Genomic DNA, 24247 nt, shown 5'->3' with positions numbered 1-24247 from the left:
GTCATGAACTGCCGTAAGAACTCGTCAACGGGAAATTTTTGTAACCCTAAATGTCAACGGCCCGACAACCTCCATTTCAAATCTATCACCCTTCCTTATGTTGTAAGTTTGCTTGAATTCTCCCAAACCATTCCCAAATCTCACACTAGTGTCGTTTCGAAAAGTAGTCACGGAGAACGGTACCCCGTCATCTCCGACAATGGTGATTTCTCCGTTCGCCCTTCTGATATGACGCATAAAAAACTCTTTTGGAATGGTCTGGAAAATAACCTCAAATTTAATTGGACAAAACGTCTCCGTATATTATATGAACATAATGTAAATTAACCAAACTATCACTACTTCCGCAATTACTAATGATCTTCGTCACAACATATATCTGCCTGTGTCTTCCTTCCACAAAGCTATTTCTGATTGTAATTTATGCAACGTGTATTGTGCAACATTTCATTAGGGCTTGATACGTATAAATATAGAAGAAACCCAATGGCAATTAAGGACCCTGTCCACTCGGTTAATAACTCTTCCCAACCTAATTCACTACATAATTGACATAATATGCATATTTCATTTAGTTCCATTAAGTACTAGTAAAACATGGTTGATGCAGTTCGGGCGTTCGAATACAAAGGGAACGGTTTTCTAGACACGTAACGTACTGGGATGCTGTTTGAATGTCTCGGAATTGCCATGATGCATGAATCCAAAGGTCTGCCCTGCACATTGTGTAAGGTGATGTCTGTAGCTGCATCCTCCACAGGTGATATCTGTCTTCATACTGCATTTAAAACAACACGCCAAGTCTCTAGGTATTGCCTAGAAAATCAACCAAAACTTAATTAACCGATATGTTCGTAATGTTTATGATGTGGTACAACAAACACATACAACTAACACTATTATTACTGGGTATTATGCGTCATTACACGTGTATGGTTTTAAAGATAATTTGTAATCGGTGATATATTGAGAAAATACCCATTCTCTTTTCATGAAACGGCTGTGGACGACCTCGTAGTAAACCGAAACATGCACGTAAGTCATGGTTGACTAAATGAGACAAATGAGGAGGTACCCCTACAAAACATAGTTTACAACAAGTAATATCTATTTGCAGCTATACATAAATGGCAACATGAAACACATGTTATCAGCGTCCCCTCCCAAATGCGGACAGTTAGACATTCATATCCACCATTTTATAGCCATGTGTTTTAGTGCAATCACATTGTTTTCATGCACCTTCATTGTGATGTAAAGAACATAAACCAACCGTAATGGGAGTGCGAGATTTGTACCTGCGTAGATGGAAAACCATATCTGAAGTTCCTCCCGGGCGGTGGTTTGAATTGCAAGCCAGATTTCTGATTTATAGTTGGAACCTTCGTATATGTGTTTACGGATGAAGGAATGGGGCCACCGAAGAAAGGGATGGGTTTTTGTAGTGGTTGGGGAAGGGAAGCCGTGTGAATGGATGAGATAGATATAAAAGCATAGATGCCTCCACATTTAAATTACGTACTTTGACTACCCTTACTAAAAGCGGTCCTACCTATTGCCCTTTTCATGTCTTCTTTGGCTACAGCTAAACGTCATATGAAGGAAAATAGGATCTAATCATTGTTATTCCTTTCACTGACGTTGACTACATCTGTTCTCTTAAAATAACAACGTAATGCAAAATAATGGCCACAACAGGTTCTCTAATGAAGTAATAGGTGATTTTAGTTTACGTTGTATTTCATATGTTGTTGCCAAGGAGAGTGTGTAGCGCCCTAATGTCGTAATTGTCATTCAAATTTATAGTATTGGTGGGTATGATAACATAATCAAACACTTGGTACAAATCTTATCTATTAATGTTACTAAGGATTTATAAGTGATTTATAATAGACTCTTTGTTTGGAAAAAACTAATTCCCACGACCTATCGTAACTGCTCTTCCGCACGTGTGTAAGACTGTAAGTAGGCTACTGTTAAGTACTACTTATTATCTATATTTCATGTGTCATGTGATTTTCCAATTACTACTCTTGTATTCGTACATCATATGATTACTATGTATTAGGTATTCATTACATTTATAAAATTTTTGACAATGTAAACGGCGTACATTTTGGAATCCGAATAACCATATAAGGGTCGGAGCCATGGTACGCCATGTCCCTTGCACCACATAGGTTAAACTTCGATATATTACCACTAAAATGAGTACAAATACTTTGCCTACTCGCCATTATTCACTAACAACATAGAAGATATTTTAAGAGGTATTACTATTCCCAATATCATCTCCTCCGTCTGACTTCTTCAGAGCATTGACCAACGCGCTGATTACGTCTACAGTTCGATTCATCCGCCGGAATCTTTGTAACACCTCGTTGTGTTTTTCGGAATAATCGGATTCATAGTACTCACCCACCAACTCTGGCCCAGGATGACGCTGTCGTGTTGGAATGCCCGGTCGAAGTTCGATCTTCCTCTTTCGTGCCGGAGGCGTTAGTTTGGCAAGCAGTTGTTGTTGAGCACGTCGAATTTTCTCCGCATTATTGGACGAAGAAGAGCCCTCCATATCAAAACTTAATTGAAGCACTAGATAATGAGGACTAGCTTTTGTATGGGTTTAAAAAAACCAAGAGGAGTGGGTTTGCAACGTGGTCTGAGGATACGGGATTTATATACCCGTTCACACCCGGGATTTATATGTCGAATTTTTGAATTAACAATAACTTCATGGAATCCCGTGAATTGATTGAACAAGAACCAGCCGGTCAAGTACCACACAGGGAAGAAACACAGGCATGCCTTGAAATATACAAGGTCGAATGACCCATGATGGACAATTCACTGAAAAAGGGGTTGATGGGAATGCATTTCCCAACATTACTTATTATTTCCATACCTCTCTAATTTCCCATCGTCAATTACCACCTCCACTGGATAGGAAAAAACGAAATCGGCCCCACCCACCTATCCATTGTGTAAAGGTGTGCCTGCTTTGTACTGACCGAAGGGTGCCTCTGCGCATTTCGGAAAGCTCCCGAATTAATTCTTGTGTGAAGTCCGGCCGACATCGAGTGAGAGACAATATGGGAGAACAACAAAGATTTCTTCTCCTACTAATTAATCAACATCAGCATGAGCATACACAATTCTAATTGTATGAGTCTTCTCAACCCATTTGGGGTGGGAAGCAAATTTATTTTTCCCCTTGCTTGTGGCCATTACATGCAAATCTTTTTTAAGTAACGTTATGTACAACATTATATTTTTTAAGTGGAAATAGTTTATGAATGAGTATGCAATTAGAGGAAGTGGGCCAATGATTTTAAAAGCGAAGAAAAAAAAAGCACCAAAGCCCACCATAAGCAGAATTAACCGGTATTAAAAAAAACCCACCGAACCTTAAAAACACTATATAACAGAAAGGTTTGGTTTGGTTTTCATTTTTTGTGTTAAGAAACCGAAACCGAACAACAAAACCTATAAAAAGAACTACATTAGAACCTCGTTAAATTAGTACCCAATTAATTTCCAGTGTTGCCGAAATAATACTTTTTGCCGGTTCTGACTCAGATGTAACGTGTTAAATTAATATTTTACTAAATTTGTAAGATAATAAAATTTTGATAATTAATATAGACCTCATCGAATATATAAATTAATAATGACATAATTTATATACCTTTTTGAGGATGTCATTGAAGAAATTTATTGATTCATTTATCATTAAAAAAAATTCAATAAATCGATTATAAAAATTATGATTATACAATTATATGATAATTCATAGGTATACAATTATATTTATACATACAGTCCCTATCTAGAGTGAAGCTTCACTATGAAATTACATAGTGAAGTTCCAATTTTAGCACACTTTTCGGTCAAATTTTTTCACCATAAGTGATTTAATATTTAGGTATGCTATTCAAGATCATCTTTACAAAGTTTCATCCAATTTGACAATGGTTTGAGCTTTCAAAATTGAGATTTACACGAACGGTTCACGTTGAACAGTTTTAATTCATTCATTGATTTAATATAATTTTAATACCTTAACGATGTCCGAATTACATGAACTTTTGTAGAGATGATCTTGAATAACATACCTAAATATTGAATCGCTTATAGTGAAAATATTTGACCGAAAAGTGTGCTAAAATTGAAACTTCACTCTGTAATTTCAGAGTGAAGCTTCACTCTGGATAAAGACTATTTATATATAATTATAAATATTTATGATTATAAAAAAATATATATATATATATATATATACATTTCATGTATGTAGTATGTAGTATGTACGGTGTAAAAATAAAAAATTTAAACTGAATACCCTAAACCTAATAACCTATTGCATGGTACATATATATATATATATATATATATATATATACATTTTAAACTAGCTTATGCAACAACCTAGTTATTTGAATTTTTTTTTGAAATTTAACAATCTTTAGAATAACTTAGATCTCCACGAAAATATATATTTAAAAGCTAAATATAGTTTTTGCTGAAGCACACCTCTGAAAAGTGATATTTAGACATGGTAAATTCGAGGTATGTTTTTATTAGTCTCGCTAATGGCTATGTAATGCTATTAATTGGTATTGAATTGCTTATATCGTGTAGACCTATTACGTATATGTTAAAACTAGAAATTTGGAATGCATTTTTATTTTTATGTTGGGTTGTTTTTTCATGTTTTGTTAATGTTGTCGATGACATTAACAAATGTGGGGTGCGTTACATATGTTTGCTCCCTGTTATATGACCTAACACATATATTATGTGTGTTATACATCTTGCAGAACATACCCACCTTTTTCTTTGACAGACACATCAAGGAAAAATATACTGTACTGCGGCTGTTCGAGGACATTACTTCACGTAATGTTTCGACTCACGAAAATGGGCACATCACGAGATTTGGAACAAGCTGGGCGGAATTTAAGAGGGAAAATAATTTGAACAAGGGGTGTACATTTTTGGTTAAGGTGATTGGCCCCCTTACGTTTAGGATTACTAAAATTAGTGACTGAAGGAAAGAGGAGCTAATTGCAGTCAATGGTTGCGGAGGGATCATGTGAACTATGATTGTGGAATGTTGGTTTTGCCTCACCGAACCCTATCGTGATGTTAAATGTGTTTACTTACGGAAATATTTGAATCAAACAAACCTTTCAATTACATGTATGCTGCATTTGTTAAACAAGAAGTTGTTGGGGATGTATTTAGGGAATATTGAAACAGAACTTGACCTGGATGTCTTTCATGCTTTTCAGCCATTGTTTAAGCAAGCGTCGTAAGCTTTATTTATCAAAATTTATATGGATAGCGGTAATAGTCGTACACTTTTGTTTCTTGTAATAAGATTAGTTTCAATTTTATTTTATTCTCTGGAAACCATAACTATAGTAAACCCACAAGTAAAGTAATATCTTCGGGAGACCAAATTTTTTAATTTGGCCAGATATTTATATATCGATAAATTTTTCATTTATTAATTTATCTATTAATTAATTATTTATTAATTTATAAAGGTATAAAATATATTTTGTTTCAATTTTACAAAAAAGTCAAGTTTTTACTTGGTTTATGCACTATATTGTTTAATTTATTATGTAAACATATTAAATTAACTATTTTTTCTAATGTGTTACATGTTAAAATATAATATTTTTTATGATGATTATATTTATAAAATTATTTAATCAAATTCGCATAATTCAAATAGTGAATCAAGCGGCATTCCAATTATCCTAGTATATATGGTTTTGTAACGGTTGTCCATTTTAGTTGTAATAAGATACTTAGGTGTAGGTTAGTACTACGTAAAAACGAACTATACACATCTAAGCAATTCACATAAACATTACGAATTCTATTTAATAATTTTTATGTTTATATCCAATTGTCAATATTCGGTTCTTAGAAAGAATTTTTTTTTTCCATATTCATGTTCAAATGTTATTTGTGATTTAGGTTTTACAATCTATGCCGTGTCATCGCTGTATGGAACAAAAGTACGATGATATTTCAGAAGGACGTCGGACGGTTTACTGGCAATGAGGCATGACAGAGAGAAGCAGAGGTTATGGGTTGGTTTAAAAGGGATTGGCGTTGCTGGGCTGTTATGGCCCAGAATGTTTGTGGCCTGTAATGTACCATTGTTCAAGGTCTGGATCAAGCTAGGAACTAAAGTGTCCCAAACACCACAAGTAAACTATTCGATGGGTGAAGTTTGATCCCCAACAGAACTCTTGTGGAAATTGCTGGAAGGTAACCAGCTTTGGAAATTGAGCGATCGGTGGGACGTTAAAACAACCCGGCCCTCTGCTTTCAGTCGTGGTTTAGGAAGTTGTTTACGCTTTTCCAAATGCAGGGTTTTGAATATGTGGCTGAAGATGCAAAAGGACGGCAGGAAAATGTACAATGACATAGAAACAAGTTCTGAAATGGTGCTCGAAAGGACATGGTACCCCAGCAGTAGTGAATCCCATATTTTTAAATATTATAGGACTATGGGGGAGGGGTTGGGGTGAAATGGTTCGGTGATTTTGACCCACCTTTGAAACGGTTCTTTATTAGCCTGGGTTCCCTTTTCAAATACAAGGCTGAAAATTCAGTCCCAGAAGAAGCAGACGAGTAATAGGCAATGTGCTATTTCAACTCAGGCCCTTTGGGGCAAAATTTCTGGCCCTAGTACACACACGGCAGATTACAGCTTCACAATTAATTGTTGTATGAAGTTCATGTTAGACCTCAAGTCAGCTATATCATCAACAACGTTGGCTTTAAGACCGGTGCTAATATCACAGGAACCTTTAAAATCAGCTGATCCGGTGCCCATGTACCTCTTTGACACCCACACACCTTTCGGTGCATAAAAACCACCTAACTCTTCTACCCTCTCATACATCCTACAACACATCTTCTCATCCCATGACCTTACTGGAAATGGCATAGTGGGAAATAAACATGTTCTTTCACGCAATACAGTGAGATAAAAGAGTTGGAGAAACAATACACATCCCTTTACATAAGTGGATTCGCAGCTCTGGTACATCCTGACTCCATCAACCATCTTTCGGTAGCCAAACTCAGCCCAGTTATGCTTCCTTATGACAGTTGGGTGGGTCAGCGGCACCAACAGTGACATATCAACATACCCTAGCCGCGAGGGACATAACACAGTTGATAACATAAACAGTGCAAAACATACCATCCACAATTCTTCATCATTGTGTGTGCCCACCACCATGTGCCTAAGGCGTTGTAGACTAATATCACCATCGACGCCAGATAATTGTTTTTCCAGTGATTAATCTCTATTTCCTTAGTTGACGAGTTCGTATCAACTATAGTCCCCCAACACTTCACGCCCATCACACGATGGAAGTCCTTGTACATGATAGACAGGTTACGACCATGTATGTTAATAGTTGAGTTCTTCACATCAAAAGTTTCTACCAGCATTTTGCACAACGAAGGGTTCACCTCAATGCCACGCCACCCTCGGACACAACCCAAACCCATCTCTTCTATCGCAACTACGTGATCATTCGGAATTCGTGCGGCTACACGTTCTAGCTGTTTTGTATCACATGCTGAGATTTTATTCATCTCCATTTCAACATCGTTTGTCCTACGACTCCCATCAACCTTATAAAAAAATGTCACCATCCATCACAACTATACACTATCAAAACCAAAGAACTACATATAAAATTGATATATGATATAATCAAATTCAATTCACTATCTCAAATGAAATATACTACTTATCAAATTCATGTCTCGCGATACTGGTACCTGATCATCAGGTGTGGAGGTCATGCTATGCGATTGGAGTGCATAATCATCACCAAAACCCCTGTTAATTCATAAGAACACGGATAATACCATTGTTGTTGAATTATCGACAACATCTTCCTTCTGTACGAGTTTCCTCAGTTCAAAAACAACTACATTTCCGACACTTACGAACGCCTTCCAGGTGTGTCGTCCGATCCATCTGCCTGTTCCACGCACATTCTCTTTCTGCCAGAAGAAATAGAGCTTCTTTGCTGTTCATGTTTGCTCCCCAACATCTCCTGCAGAAATAATAAACCGGTACAAAATCAGGATCTAACCACACAGGACCCTGATCACGGGATTTCTACCTGTTCATTTTCTAATTGCATTCATCGCTTCCTTTCGCTTTTTATCAAATTGACAGTTTATCACTGAAGCCCAAACCAAAACAACATAAACATTATAGAGCTTTACAAAATCGAGATGCGACCTAACCTACACCACCACCGCTTGAAATCTACATAACTTATTAATACAAGTGTTTACCTTGCTCGTCTCTGATATAAGAAAAACCTTCTTCTTCAATCCTCATATATTGTCCTCGTTAGACCACCAGTTGCGAAATATGTCGATTGCAATATTAACAGATCGACATCAATAATCCACTCCAAATAGAATCTCAACACGCCACCAATCTGACACTAGTGAGTGATTTATGAGTCGGTCCTTTCTTTCTAGGTGCCAGATAAAATGTCGATTTCACGAAATATAACCTACAAAATCATTCAAACATTCGCACGTGAGAGAAATTCAATCGGCTGTAAGAAAATATTCACAGCGCTAGCTGGCGAATACGACAACTAACGTTTTCCATCCGGCAATGCCCGGCGCGCCAACCAGAATTTCCCCTATTTGGGTTATGTAAAGACAATGTTTCTCCTTGGATTCGTATTATATTTTTTTATAACAGTATGAGAGTTATAAAAGCATAAAAACCAAGTTTTTTTTTTTGAGAAAAAATAAAAAACCCAGTTGAGTGTTGAGATTGTGAGATGAGAGTGTGGTGATGTCAATGGCTCCGAAGCTACTGTCACCCCTCTTCCCATGGCTCATTCTCCTAACCCTCCTTCTCTTCTTCCTCCACTCCTCCCTCCTCTCCTCGTCTCAACCCAAGCGAATCCCCACTTTACCCTCCTGCGACTACTCTAACGGCCGCTGGGTCCAAGACCCCGACCGCACACCCGTGTACGACGAGACCTGCCCGTTTCATCGTAACGCCTGGAACTGTCTGAGGAACAAGAGGGACAACATGGGTCTCATCAATTCATGGAAATGGGTGCCTCGTGATTGCGTGTTACCTCGGATCGACCCGGTTCGGTTTCTGGGTCTGATGAGGAACAGGAACATTGGGTTTGTCGGTGACTCCTTGAATGAGAATATGTTGGTGTCGTTTTTGTGCACGCTTAGAGTTGCGGATTTGGGGGCTAAGAAGTGGAAGAGGAGAGGGGCTTGGAGGGGTGCTTATTTTCCCAAGTTCAATGTTACTGTTGGGTACCATCGAGCTGTCTTGCTCTCTAAATATGAGTAAGACTATCTACTTTCTCTATCCTATGGCTTAGTTTTTATTTACTGAGATTATATGCTTTTGTTATAATGTGATCTAGACGAAACATGAGAAAACAAAAGTATGCACCGTTGGATTGTTAGCCATACAATTCAAGTGGAGAGAATGCCGATCTGTCTAGTTTCGGATATGTGAATATTAGAGGAAATTAGCACACACTGTCGCATTGGATCATTTGGATGTCTTAGTATTGGCTAGTGATTTAATATGAACATTAAGTTAGGCCAAGAGGTGTTTCATCTCTCATTCAAAGTCCTTCATTGTCTCTGATGGAGATCATGGAAGCTGGTGGAAGTATGCAGTTTAAAGGTTTAGGAAGGGGCAAAAAAGTTAAAACTTTTCGGGTTAGAATTTGGATACTGCAAGATACAAGGTATTTTGAACAGTATATTGAGGGTGGAAAAGCTGTGACTTGGGTTAGTTTTATTATCGTCTTTTTGAATTCACTTAGGTGGTATCTGTTGCTTTTGAAGTCAGAGGTAGTTCCCCTATCATCTTTATTCTTACAATGAAAAGCTGCATTGCAGTTGCTAAGAGTGATATTATCTTGGAGTCTTTAGTCCTTTTATAACCTTGAAATTCATAGACTTTGTTCATTTCTTTGTTTTTTATTTTGAAAGTGGATTTGTTTTCATCTATTCTATCTTGTCCTCATTAATAAAGCATATGTTCAAGTGACTTAATCTCAACTACTGTATTTTGCTCTCTTCTTTAAAAAAAAAATTCAAATGGAAATCTCACATGCTCCTAGATGACTGAATCAAGGTGGCAGCCAAAACAGCATGCAGATGGTGATCAAGATGGACTGAAAGGAATTTATCGAGTGGATGTTGATATTCCTTCTGATGATTGGGCAAACATTGGTGATTTCTATGACGTCCTTGTTTTCAACACTGGCCATTGGTAATTTCCTTTTCCTTATGCTAATGACTCAGGCATGAATAAACTTGACTCTGGCAAAGTGGCATCTATTATGCTTTAAAAAGATTAAATCATGAGAGTAAGTGCCTTAGCATCTGGGAATCTGGGATACACATTTTGTTTAGGGGTCTTAAATCTTAACTGCAGTTTGTTTGTTTTTTTTCACAAGGATGTGCTGAAATAGTATGTTCCTGTCCATATTTTGTACGTCATTTTGGATTGTCATGTTTCTTTTGATATGTCCAAACATGTGATGGTTTTCTTTGATGTCCTTGTTTTCAAGACTGATATTTGGTAATATCACCTCAATCCGCATGGTAACCGTAATAATGAATTGGTGTCTTCCTTCCACCAATATGTGCACTTTCATTTCTGTACAAGCCTGTTTCTACGTTATACTTCACTAATGAAATGATCTGTTTGTTTTGTTTTAATGGATATTAAAATATTTTCTGGGCATAGAGACTAATATAATGTAGTTACGGAGTTACCCTGATGTTTGCGGACTTCTGTCTGTGCATCATGACTAGGTTTGGAAAGAAAAAGAGATAGTACAGTATATGAAAATGTTAAATCTATAAAACTATTCTTCTTAATTGTTATCATGGGACACATTAAATCTTTTGTAGGGTTTCCTATATTGAGCTGGCTTATCATTATCTGGTTTGCATTGTTTGGATTTCGTTATGGTTTCATAGTCAGAAACACCATTGGACTAAGTAGTTTGGGCTGAACTAATTAGGTGGGGCTTTGATAAATTCCCGAAAGAGACTCCTCTTACTTTCTATCGCGCGGGTGACCCAATATTTCCTCCACTTGATATATTAAGTGGATTTAAAGTTGTTGTCGAGAATATGGCTTCATACATACATAACAAAATTCATCAGAAGACATTGAAGTTATGGCGTTTACAATCACCGAGACATTTTCATGGGGGTGACTGGAATCAAAATGGCAGTTGCTTGTTTAATAAACCCCTTGAGGAGCAGCAGGTATGAGTTATAATGATTTCCTTAGTTAAACTCATCATTATTACATACATACATCAATCACATTCAGTTTGGTTCTGCTCCATTCTGTATGATAAGCCTAAAGTTCTTAAAGTAAGTTCACTTAAAGATTCTAGAATATGTCATATAAGAAGATCTTTTATTTCATTTCTGCTTTCTTCCCCAACCATTTTGTTAAGAATATCGTGTAGTAATGCCTCAATAGCTTGACTTGTGGTTTGATCCCAGCAACAATGGACCAAATAAGGAAGAAAGACTGCTGAATCATCTCATAGAAGACGCATTGCAAGGAACTGATATTCAATTGCTGAACCTGACTCGTCTGAGTGAGTTCAGAGCAGATGCCCATCCAGCAATTTGGTTGGGACAGAAAGATGCTGTCAAAGTCTGGGGCCAGGATTGCATGCACTGGTGCTTACCTGGTGTACCAGATACATGGGTTGACATTTTAACAGAACTGATCTGTACCAGTTTGGATATTGGATGATGAACACTTTGTTGAAGAAATGGGTCTAAATTGATTCCAGGACCGGTTCTACAGATGACGCAGTTAGCTCTAACCCTTCCCCATATGCAGAGTGGCAAAGAATATTGACAACGTTTTGAATGGAGAGCATACAAGCAGGTCACAAGTCTGAGTAGGAACTTAGTGACACCGTTTTGATGAAGATGTTCCATATTCTGATAAGGAAATTTAGATGGTACGAATTGCACCCAACTTGTAACATGCAGAGGGAAAACAAGAAACAAACTTTTCAATGCTCTTTTTAAAAAATTTTTAATTCATTTTTTGTTCTTCGAAGAACTTGGGGATCAGATCTCCATTATCAATGTAGAAACATTGCAAACAGAATAGTTCACACAAATTTTTGATGCTGCTGTACCTAATGATAGAGCTTCTATTAGTTCTGATATTCATGATCATTCCGGATAGTCTCAGCAACTAAAACAAAAGCATCTCTGATTTCGTTTTAGCAGAAATCAGTGGTGCATCTGTTTTAGTTGTTGAGGCTACAGCTTTTATGTGAAGGCTTGCATGCTACAGTCCTCAAACATATTAGCTTAGTGGGACTATAAACTGCTTATTAATTGCCTAAATCGTTTCAAACTCCCATGGAGGATTTGCATTCCGGTTCAGTATATATTTTAAAACTTGTTGATCTTTGGATTCCTCGGAGCGCAAACTTCGTAGCTGACCGCCTGGTTAATTTCGGTTTCTATCATTCTCGGCCGTCGTTTTCATTACATAATCTTCCCATGTCAGTGTCCCTAACGTTTTATTTGGATCAAATGAGAAATGTTTTTCTAATTGTTGTTTTGTGTCCCAAGAAACATTTCTAACTTTTAAGCCATTCTTAAGCAATACCAACTAATCCCGTTTAGAAGTAATCTCTCACCCATACACTGCCTAATTTATAGCCCCAGAGGGCAAAAACTCTCACGGTCTCACTCCTTGGCATGGCTCTGAGAATGCCTCTCCTCTCCCCACATCCACCTCCAAAATTCCACATCAATCTCTTCCCCTCCACCGCCACCACCACCAGACACCAAACCCAAACAACAGTCCAATGCAAAAACAAGAAGAAGACCATCAGCGACGCCGAGCCCAGAGAGACGAAGCCATCATCAAGAGCAGACATCTTCTCTTCCGGAGCTCTGCCACTTTCTGGATTCAAAACCAGACGAGGTCTACAAGAAGTGGAGCAGATTGGATGAGGATGAGAAATGGGTTTTGGTTAAAGGCTTTGTTTCTGAGTGGGGTGTCAATTTTCACCCACTGTCTGCGAAATCTGTCAAAGATTTGGTTGAGGAGCACCTGCATCAGCAAAACCCACCTCCCAAGTCTTCTCTGTTTCCTGGTTTCAAGAGGATGATTGGTTTCTCAGAAGACGATTAGATTACTTGCTGTTTGGTTTCATGCATGTAATCTTGTGTTTGTTTTGAACATTCCTTACTCTACAACTTCTGTTACCAGTAAAGCTACAAGATGGTAGTTATTATTAACTACTCTTCAGTCTTGAAGCATCGGCTCTGTTACAAAACTAGGCTAACATCTGCATTCTCCAAGAAACACGCCACCCAGGTCTGCTGTTTCTTCTTTTATCTCTATCATTCAGCTGTAGTCTCTTTTTAAGCTATGGAGTTTTGAAGTACTACGCTCTTGTTTTGTTCTGATCTATGTTGCACGGATACGGGGCTTAGAGGCGTGTCACCATGTCCGACACGTTCGGACACGCCGATACGACACGATACACATATTTTCCGTATCAGAGGAGGCACGTGGCGTATCTGAATATTGACCATTTCCGATACGTTGACCGATGTGAGCCTGCGTTACTGTCCGGCGGCCAGCCCCTCCCTCTGTCGTCGGACGAGATCTTGTCGATCCTTATGGATCTAGATTGAATCGTATGCTCGGTTGATGATTCTCTTTCAATTTGGGAATTAATTTACGATGGCGAGTTGTGGTGCAAGGGTGGAGGAAAACAGGACGGCTGTTGGGATTTGGCTTATTCCTTTCTGGCCTGGGCAGCGGCGATCATGGGTGATTGGTCTATGGTGGTTGCTGGGTGTGGATATGTGGCTGCTGGTCGTGGTTCCAAAAACGTCTTGCTGATCCACAAGGCGATTGTTGCGGGATCGTGGTGCTCCGATCTGGATTGGATCCGACCTGAGTAGCAACTCGATTTGGAGAGGGTACGGATGCCTTCGGTAGTGAAGAGGTGAGAGCGATGCTAGTTGTCGCACAAGTGAAGAAGGAGTGCGTGCCATGGGATTAAGGAAAATGGGCTAGGGCCTTGGGCTCGGGTCATGGATTTTAAGAGGAAGAGGGAAGAGGTTGGGTTGACCCTTAAGTTCTAAATTAAAAACTCAAACTGAAAACATTTTTAAAACAAAATAAAACATTATAATTCGTAAAAACTAATTCGAGCATCGGAAAAATATTTCGAAGACATTTCTGAACAATTTGCGACGTGTAGTTTAATATTGATGTAATAAACTAATTTTTTCGACATTTAAAGAAAATATCGATTAATTGGTCATAATGTGTCGGTAATCGAGATTAGAAATCTTGGGTGTTACAGTTTGTTTAGATTGTTGAGTATTGATTATTGAAATAGAAATAGTTAGATGTGAACTAGCAATGAGAGTGGAAGTAATGGAGTATTAAAGGCGGAGCTTTTACAACTTTATAGTGGTATTGTTAATTTATTTTATGTATTAAAAATATATAATTATTTTTATTTTGCCGTGTCGGAGCCGTGTCGAAGGAGGAATTTTTGAGATTTTCTGTGTCGCCGTGTCGCGCCGTGTCCGTGTCCATGCAACATAGGTTCTGATGGGTTTTGCTCATTTCACATACTCCATAGTGGTTTTGGAGGTAGGATTAGTAATAAGCTGAGTACCACATGGAGCAATGGGCGGGTTCTTGTTTAATCTGATAGCATTAGGCATATGATTGTTACCAGAACATAGGCGAAAGTGAATGGTAGCTGTGTCTAAGGTTGAACATCTTAGTTCCAATTGTAGGTTGCAGAATGTTGAAAAGGGATTTTTCTAATTGTTTTTGACTTTTCAGTAATAAACAGTTCCGTACACTAGTGAGAAATGGGAAGATTGGAGGGGAGAGGTTTAGGTTCCTTGACAGCATGGTTTGAATAAGTATAATCTGTGAGTTCTGCAAGAGTGGAAAGACAAGGAAGGGGACACCAGATATGAACATGCCCTGATGTTATAACTTGCGATGTTTTTATTATGCATATACTGCGGAGGGGGAGGGGGGAATAAGCTGATGATTCCTTCAGGTTTCTGGACAGGATCAGTGTTTCCCCAGATGTTGTAACGTAAAATACCATTCTGCCTATGTGACTGTGACCAGTGGCGGATCCAGGAATTGAAACAGGGTGGGACTTGACTTTCCACCATAAAAAAAAAATTCATGATGCAAGAGCAATATTATATATGCAAAATACTAATACACCTAGAAAGGGGGGACGTAGTGAGCCTTACCCTTTAAATACAAGTTTACACAAAATAAGATTCACAAAAATTTCTAGATGTAACACATTACAATTAACTAAATCTAACTCTACGAGTACCTGAAAGTTCAAATTTTTTTATCACAAAGTCATTGCTAATAGAATTAGCATAGTCTTTCTCAATGTGGAGGACCATACAATCACCTAGAAACTCTCCTTCCATCTTATTTCTAAGCTTGTTCTTGATGTAGTTCATGGCTGAAAATGCTCTTTTAGTTGTTGCTGTAGATACCGGAAGAGTCAAAACTAGACAAATCAATCTATAAAGCATTGGATAAAATTCTGACTTTCTTGTTTGAACCAACAATGGACACAGCTCACAAATAGATGACAAATTCTTAAACATAGCATCATCAAGCATGTCTTTTTCATAGTATGCACACTCTGACTCAAGAGAAAGCATCTCACCATCATCAAAATCTTCAGGATAATATTTTCTTGCAAGATCAAGAACAAGTTCAGTTTTAAACTTACTGAAATTAGAATGAGGATCCAAGGTTGAAGCAAGACTAAGAAGATCTATTGCTTGCTCTGAAAATCTTCCATCCAACTCACTTAGCTGAAAATCAATTAGAGCATTAAATATATCAACACGGTAATGATGCTCATTAGTGATAGAAGACCGATGAGATGTACTAGCATGCATATCAGGCATTTTAATTTCATGTTTCTTACAAAATGATTCCACATGTTCAAAGAAATCAGCCCATCCATCTTTCCTTAGGTCTCCAAGCAATTCTTTTGTATGTTTCACAAACCGCATAGCTTGAACAAAATCAAGAGACTTTTGCTTCAATGTCTGGGAAAGAGTCTCAGTAATTTTCATTACCTTGTTCATGAAAAGTAAACAAAAAACAAAGACAAACTTCCGCATTGCTTTGAGAACATCTCCAACCTCTCTTTGAAGATCCACTGGTCCCTGCTCACTCATATAAACAAGAGTAGTTTTAGATGCACCAAACAATTCAATCAAACCCCTAATTGAACGATAATGTGAGCCCCAACGAGTAGCACCAGCTCGTTGCATTTCTAGGAGCATTTTCTATAACTCATTTAATATCTAGATTAACTCTTCCAAAGGATTTGATAAGCTGCCTAAAAGGTCCTTGATTCAATGACTCTTCGGATTCATCATGGCCTCTAAAGGCAATTCCTTGGCTAGCTAGATATCTAACACTCTCTATAGAAGCTATGAGCCTTAACCTGTTATCCTCTATATCTTTTGCTGATTTTGAACTAAAGATTGGCTCAATTTGGCTAGATGGGTTTCATAATGCATCCCACTTTTGCATTGCACTATTATGTGATGATGTAATTCCTCCTACATGATTCAGAAAAGCATTATCACTAGGCACAGTCCTCTTCCAATTTTTGAATCCTTCAATGGTGAATGCTTAGTTCAAAGGATTTTCAGTAGCAAAAAGGAAATAAGGAAAACAATATGCCCTATCCTTAGCTTCTGAATACTCAAGCCATGGATTATCTTTAAACCAAGAAAACTGAAACTTGCGTTGCTGATCACTAAATTGAGAGTAAGGGAACTCACATTCAGGTTGCATTGGTCCCAACAGACTATATGCTCTTCTGATCGAATCACGTTCATTGACAGAATATTTCCATATAGGGCAGCGTTTTCCTGAGTCACGTTCAATAGCATTGGTATTATTCAAAGAGTCAATACCACTGCTTTGAATCTCAGGAGGAATTACTGGAGAGCTTGGTGTTGGAGCATCACTAGCAGTAGCATCACCACGATCAGACTTTGTAAAGTATGAACTGATCAAGTTTTTCTTCCTTTTTTTTGGTTGCTCATTCGACATGCTACAATCACCTATACAATATGAATTAAGAAACTTTTGTTTAGAAATTCTGTAATACAGTCAGTTATAGCACACACAAGTACACAACAAATAAATTAACAATTATAAAAAAGAATAACAACCTGTTAAAGCACAGCAAGACCCCAATTCTCAAACACCAACTTTTAATCCTTTTGAGACTTTGAGATCAATAACCTATTCAAAACAAATGGAAAAGTTATAAAATGACAAGAACAATAGTTTAAAAGTAACAATGGAAGGGATTGGCAGCTAATAAGATATCCCAGAATCCCTAATTTTAATTTAGATTGAACACTTACAGATGGTCCCGAGATGGAGATGATGAATCAGTTGTTGAGTACTTGAGTGGCGGGAGATATAGGATGATCGATTGCTTCATTTGCTTGGATCAGTTGGATGGAATCGAATCATAGAGTCACAGAGATAAAGTGAAGAAGTGGGACGACAACGACTTGAGAGGAGAGAAGTCAGAGAACTGAGAAGCACCCTTTTTCTTTGTTTTCAACGAAAAGGAAAATGTGAGACTTTTAAGTTGGACTTGTCCTTGTTTAATTGAGTAAGTCCAAATAAGTCTAATGCTATGTGGCAAGCCCAAGACCATACAATCATCAAGATCAAGTCCAATATTAACCAACAGATTGCCTGGGACTTGATCATTATAGATATCATGTACCCTATAAAAAACCAATACATACACATAGGAATTTTTTTCTCTATAAAATTTTGGGTGGGACTTGAGTCCCACTCTTCTTAGGCATAGATCCGCCTCTGACTGTGACAGTGCGAAATTGAAGCAAGCAATGGAAGTTCTTGATCGGCAGTTTCAAAGGGAATCAGGATATGATTACTTTTACTATACTGATTGAATTTGCTTGCAAGGAAAGTGGTGTTGAGCAGACGATGAAGGTTATGAAGGTTATGAATGGGATGAAGAGCAAAGGATGGCCTCATGTAGTCACATATAATGTTCTTTTCAATGGGGATTTGCAAGGGAGGCTGGACAGCTCGATGAAGCAATCAAATTCTTGAATGACATGCCACACTCTGATTGCCAGCCAAATGTTATTATTAACAGTATGGTAGCATGTCTAGTACTAAGGAAGGTAGATGGATGCTGAAAGACACTCATAGCTGAAATGGTTGGCAAGGGTTATTCTCCTAGTGTTGTTACTTTCAATATTTTGATTAGATTTCGAGTTTTGAGCTATAGACATTTTTGGAGAAGATGCCAAAACATGGTTCCTGGTTGCACTCCAAAATTCCTTGAGTTATAAGTTATAACCCCTTCTTTTATGGAGTTTGCAAGGAGAGAAAAATGGACAGGACAATCGAGTATTTGGATATAATGGCCCCTAGAGGCTGTTACCCTGACATCCTCACCTATAATACTTCGCTCACAGTATAATGCAAAGATGGTTAGGTTAATGTCGCAGTTGAGACACTTGATCAATTTAGTAGCTGGGGTAGCTCTCCTGTTCTAATTGCCTACAATACATAATTGATGGGCTCTCAGAGGGAGAGTGAAGTAGAGAAGGAAATGTTGATGAAGCAATCAAGTTTGTCCGTAATTTGAAGTCATCGAAATGCTATCACTTTCAAATGCACCGTGCCAAGGCTTTGGTGTTGCTCAATGAGGGATGGTGAGAGTAGTTCTGTTGAACAAGTAGAAGTCAAGATGCAGCTGTTTTTTGGCTCTAGTTGGTCGCTGTTAATTTTGCCTGTGGATTATTGGATATCGTCAGCCTCGTTGCAAATCGGAGAATCAATATCTGTGTCATTACCCATTTTCTTTGTCATGAGGACCGTAATCTAACTATCCAAGATCAATTATCTTAAATACACCTCATGCTCTAACACTCTCACGTTGTTCGATTTAATTATTATCGTTCTGGACTCTGGTGAAGACATGGTGTTACTGTATCTCCTGTAGTATCTCATTTATTTATCCTTATTAGAAACATCAAAGTACCCCACCGCTCACATTAGTCGAAATATCCGCTGGAACTCACCTACAAATATATGGCGTTGTCTATAATGCGCCGGAGGCCAGCTACACAATTCTTTTGTCACATTACGTGGCAAGCTGCGATTGGCGCGGACGGTACAGGTTGACATTCAGTTCTTAACGTGGGCACCAGTTTGGCAAAAGTGTTTTGGCTATGAATTTTCCGGCGCGGCTCGATCAAGCAGACTGAGTTCTATTACATCGAGGGTAAAACCGCTTGAAGGTGCGTGGAGGTGTGTATTAGGGGTGGACACGGGTCTATCCGGTTCGGTTTTGGACAAAACCCATAACCCAACCCAAATTTTAAATTCAGTTCGGTTCGGTTCGGTTTTTCTATTTTAGAGACTGTGACCTACAACTTAACCCAACCCGTACGGTTCGGTTCAGTTCGGGTTTTTTTTCGGTTTTACCCGTATGTAAAATATGTAATATTATATATTAATTTTAAAAGTACAAAATTTAACATAAAGATGAAAAACTAATGGTCTAATGATTATTCCATACCTAATTGACTTATGCCTCATCATTTAGCCCGTAGATCTGAAAAGCTCGCCGAGTCCCGCAAGCCCGATAGACTTTTACCCGAAAACAACACTAATATGTCATAAGGGAAGACCAATTACCAAAATGCGAACATTAAAAGCCGTTTGCATATATGAAATCACCTAATTTTTGTCACCGATTGTGTGCGGTCGCACAAAAAAAACCCATTTGGCAAAGCCCCGGTCAATGAGGTTTTATTATGTGAAAACGCCTCTTTTTTGGTTGACCGTAGGTACGAACGGTCAAACCATGTCCAAAACGGACGAAATTTTTACGGGGTCCCTAAAGATATATACCGATCACATCTGCTGGTGTCAATCGACCATTGTTCGAATTAGAGTTGATGATCACCTAAGTGTCAACTAATGTATCATAACCTTTATATTAGGTTTAAAATAAAACTATCGCATTATGAAGTGACTATATGAAGGAAGCAAGATGGCTAAATAATGCGCCTCTTATACATTAGGTTAATTAGGTTAGAAATTAGGTGCGGCTGTGAGGCCGACTACATTATTATTTTTATTAAAAAAATAATAATAATGTAAAATTATAAATATGATAAAATGATGTCGTTTTGTAACGTTGACCATTGACTTTGGGTTTTTCGGGTCGGTTCGGTTTCTAAGGGACTGAACCCAAAACCCAACCCAAACAGAATCGGTTCGGTTCGGTTTTTTTATTTTCGGTTCGGTTTATTCGGATTTTGTTTTTTTTGGATTCGGTTTGGGTTCGGGTCCGGTTTTTTTCGGTTTTCGGGTCAGTTTGTCCACCCCTAGTGTGTATGGCAAGATTCACAGCCCAAAATTGAATTAGGTAAAGATTAAGATTGTTAGATGTAGATCCTTGACTGGGAAATAGGGCCGCCTCTCCCCTCATCATCGAAGAGGTGCCACATCCGTCGTAGGTTTTGTGTAAAATGAGTATCTTCGCAATCTGTTTCCACCCTCTGATTGTCTAAGATATAGATTTTCAAATCAGTATTCATCTAAGTAGTCGCGAATCCTTAAATCTAGTAATTGTGCAGGGTTGCACCAGGTTTTCCACAGCATTCCACGGTCTCATTCGTATTCAGGTAATTCCTGTCTGTTGCCGATTATTTGCGTGTGAGGTTAAAGGTTAACGAAGCATATATAGAGTATAACCAGGCGCATAAGTAGATTTGTTCTAAAATTCTTTTGTTTAAGAACAATGGTTTTGGACACGGAGTGATTTTGATGAGGTGCAGGGGATGCAAGGGAAGAATGAATCGATGGCAAATGCCACTACCGGGGTTATTGGAAAGCCACGTCACGCTGAAAAGGCCAATGATGAGATCGCAACATTCGGAAATTGTAGGTAAGTTTGCTCGCAGCTTTTGATTTTATTGAAATTTGTTTTTAATGAGGTCATATTGATTTGATGCCCATCTAGTAACCATACTAACTATGTTTGAAACACACCAACCAGCTTGAATTGCGTGAACAATAAAAGTAGGAAGGACAATACCGCCAGAAATGTTGGGAAGGTATGTCTAGTAACTAGGAATGCATTGCGGTATAGCAACTAAAAGTGTAGTTCATTGACAAAACTGTATTCATATGCAGAGTGGCGCTCTTGCCAATGAAATGGAGAATCAATCATCCGATTGTGAAATGGAGAATCAATCAGACATTATTTCTTGTAGTAGAGAAGGGGAATTAAGACCGACATATGATCCGAAACAATTTTCACGCGTAGTGGCCGCACTCAGTAAGGAAAGGATAAATGCAATTGTGGATATGAGATTTGGACCAGTTGATATATTTAGATGCCGAAAGCTGAACTTACCGTTGTGAAGAATGCTATTGGATAATTTTAACGTGAAGGAGCAAACAATAAGGATACATAGGCGGCACCTATCTATCACAGAGAAGGACTTCCACCGCCTTATGGGACTTGGTGCTGCGGAATAGAAGTGGACATTAACTGCTCACCGGAGGATGATGTGGTAGGCGAATGGAAGAGAAAGATTTGTGGGGACGATATTGATATAAGTTTGGGGAAGCTGATAGAGGTCTTGCTGTCGTCAACCGAAACAAATGAAATATTTATGGTGACTTTTGCTTTGTATGCACTAGCCACAATGTTCTGCCTATCCTGACCAGGTTACGTATATCCACGGTTGTTAATACCTCTACAGGATGCACATGCCATTAGAAGGAGTAACTGGTCGAGGTTTGCATATACAAAGCTACTGGAGGCCGTGACAACTTATCAATGAAGCCGAACTCCCAATGTAGGGGGTTGCCAAGTTTTACTGCAACTATTTTATCTGAAGGTACTGAGCGAGAGAACATTGATGGTTCCCATGATAGAAGGTCCAGTGCTCTCGTTCGGTCGGAATGAATGTAACCAGATATACAAACGTTATCACGACCCCGAATTTCAATGATAAAAATTCAAATTTTAAAGCCATGAAAACTCTAAAACAATCTCAAGTATATTGAAATCATCTTATCATAACAGTGTATCGAAACTGAGTCCACATCATGACTCAGTCGACTTGAATAATACACAACCAATGGAAATGTATAATTCACTAAATCCTCACCAGAAACACCAGAAAGAAATCTCCGACAATCTTCAACGAAAGCCCTATAATTATGCTAATCCACACCTGAAGAACTATCCCCTACACCATCGAATAGGTGCCCCGGGATTGTAAACACAAACCCGGTAAGTTTTGCAGCTCGTATGAGTAAATAACAATATAACTCGTGTATAAATACAAAAGAAAAATATTGAAAACATTTAATTATAAATGTACTCATGAGTCATTAGACGGTCCATCTGGTTGTCCAATAATATCTGAAAATATAAGTGCTCATGAGAAATCGGGCAACCTATTTGTTTACCCAAATACATTTATAATACGTATACTCATGAGCGCCAAGTACTCATCTGTTACCCCTCATGAAGTACGCTGCCAGACATTGGGCAACCACTTTCTACCCAATATCCAAAAATATCAGTACTTATAAGCCGGTAACCCATATGTTACCTCTCATGCAAGTACACTGGCATACAGACTAGAGCTCTAACTGTATTGTAACTGTCGCCCGGCCAAGGCTAGGTTCCAACATGCCAACACATCCGAAGATTGGTCTGAAGACAAAAAAACACGTCTGAAGACATAACATACGTCTGAAGACAGAAAAACACGTCCGAAGACAGAAAACGTTTTAACAAAACTCAATATTAAAACCACGTACAATAACAATCCACTAATGTTATTGTACTACAACACGCGACTCTTGCTCAAATAAAATAAATATAGTTGCCACAATATAATTCATTTGGAAATAAGAACGTAACAGTATATAATATAGCAACTCATATATATGTATCGTATTTACCATTTTATACACATATACAACCCACTATATTATATACATGTCATAGTTCGATCTTTTTAAGAAAACGTAAATATGAGTCACCACCAAGGGTAGAATCTTCATAGTGAGATTTACTCACATTCACCATAGTCCATAATCACAAAAACCTTTTCAAAATCATTTATTTAAAATAGCGTTTCACTTACCCATGAACCGTAGACGATCAAGTTCATGCAATTTAAACCAAAACATATTTTAAAATAATTTTTATAAACTAGTGATGCAACGACTATGGTGACAACTCAAACTAAATTCATAAGTATAATACTACTTCGATCATGATGATCAATTGTGAGGTTTACTCACCTTATTTCCTGTGTGCAACTTCCACGACACTGAAAGTAATTTTCTCACTCGTTTCGTCGGTCACCTAATAGCATGATAAAATGCTTAGAAATTGATACGTAAAAATATCAGATGACGAATTCAATACAGCTAAATGTTGTTCATTAAACACTGTTCACATATCACTGTTCATGCGTTACTGTTTTTACCAAACACCGTTCCAATTTACTGTTTTACTTAACACTGTTCAGATTTACCGTTTGCATAATATTGTTCAATGTGTTGATGAATGCTGTTCACATTACTATTCATGCGACACTACTGTTCACCGGCCGCCACCAATGACCACCAAATTCCACCACCACAATCTAAATGATATTCCTAACAACTTCCTAGTTCATCACAAAGTCTAATTATGCGCCTAAACACTTTAATTTAACACGAACCGAAAAGCCCCAATTTAAAAACCTAGGATTTATTTTCTTCGATTCTCCTAGCACATAACGATTGGGGTTAAATCTTCTGGAGGGTTTGTAGTATGGAATGAGACCTTCAAAATGGGACAAGAATCTTACTAATTGGTTTCCGGAGGAGGGAGATCTGACGAGTTGAAGTTCGGCAAAATATGCTTTTTCGGGAGAACTTATGGGCTTCAACGCTCCTAAACGGCGGTGAGATGGTGGGTGGCGCTGCCACCAATCGATAGGGAATGCAGCAATCTTTCAATCATGACCGGTGCGTTGCTTTATGGTGGCCAGA

At 38.1% G+C, this 24247-nt stretch overlaps 1 protein-coding gene and 1 pseudogene across 1 annotated transcript; both read left to right on the top strand.

The window, feature by feature from the left end:
- The first annotated feature begins 8831 nt into the window (after nt 1–8831).
- On the top strand, nt 8832–12223 carry LOC126783190 (protein trichome birefringence-like 12). Its single transcript, XM_050508611.1, has 4 exons — nt 8832–9387; nt 10193–10330; nt 11091–11340; nt 11564–12223. The coding sequence occupies exons 1-4, from the start codon at nt 8870–8872 to the stop codon at nt 11843–11845; spliced, it is 1188 nt and encodes a 395-aa protein (XP_050364568.1). The 5' UTR covers nt 8832–8869; the 3' UTR covers nt 11846–12223.
- Nucleotides 12224–13813: 1590 nt separating this feature from the next.
- Nucleotides 13814–18763, top strand: LOC126783927 (pentatricopeptide repeat-containing protein At1g09900-like; annotated as a pseudogene).
- Nucleotides 18764–24247: the final 5484 nt, after the last annotated feature.

The sequence above is a fragment of the Argentina anserina genome, chromosome 2 (genome assembly GCF_933775445.1).
Source record: "Argentina anserina chromosome 2, drPotAnse1.1, whole genome shotgun sequence".
NCBI classification, from domain to species: domain Eukaryota; kingdom Viridiplantae; phylum Streptophyta; class Magnoliopsida; order Rosales; family Rosaceae; genus Argentina; species Argentina anserina.
The sequence above is the reverse complement of the archived record's forward strand: the minus strand, read 5'-3'. Positions and strand labels throughout refer to the sequence as shown.

Excerpts from the sequence above, each read along its gene's own strand:
- LOC126783190 (XM_050508611.1), top strand. The coding sequence starts at position 8,870 with ATGTCAATGGCTCCGAAGCTACTGTCACCCCTCTTCCCATGGCTCATT. Across the intron at positions 9,388-10,192 it reads GTCTTGCTCTCTAAATATGA|GTGGCAGCCAAAACAGCATG; the intron begins GTAAGACTATCT and ends GACTGAATCAAG. Across the intron at positions 11,341-11,563 it reads AACCCCTTGAGGAGCAGCAG|CTTGACTTGTGGTTTGATCC; the intron begins GTATGAGTTATA and ends ATGCCTCAATAG.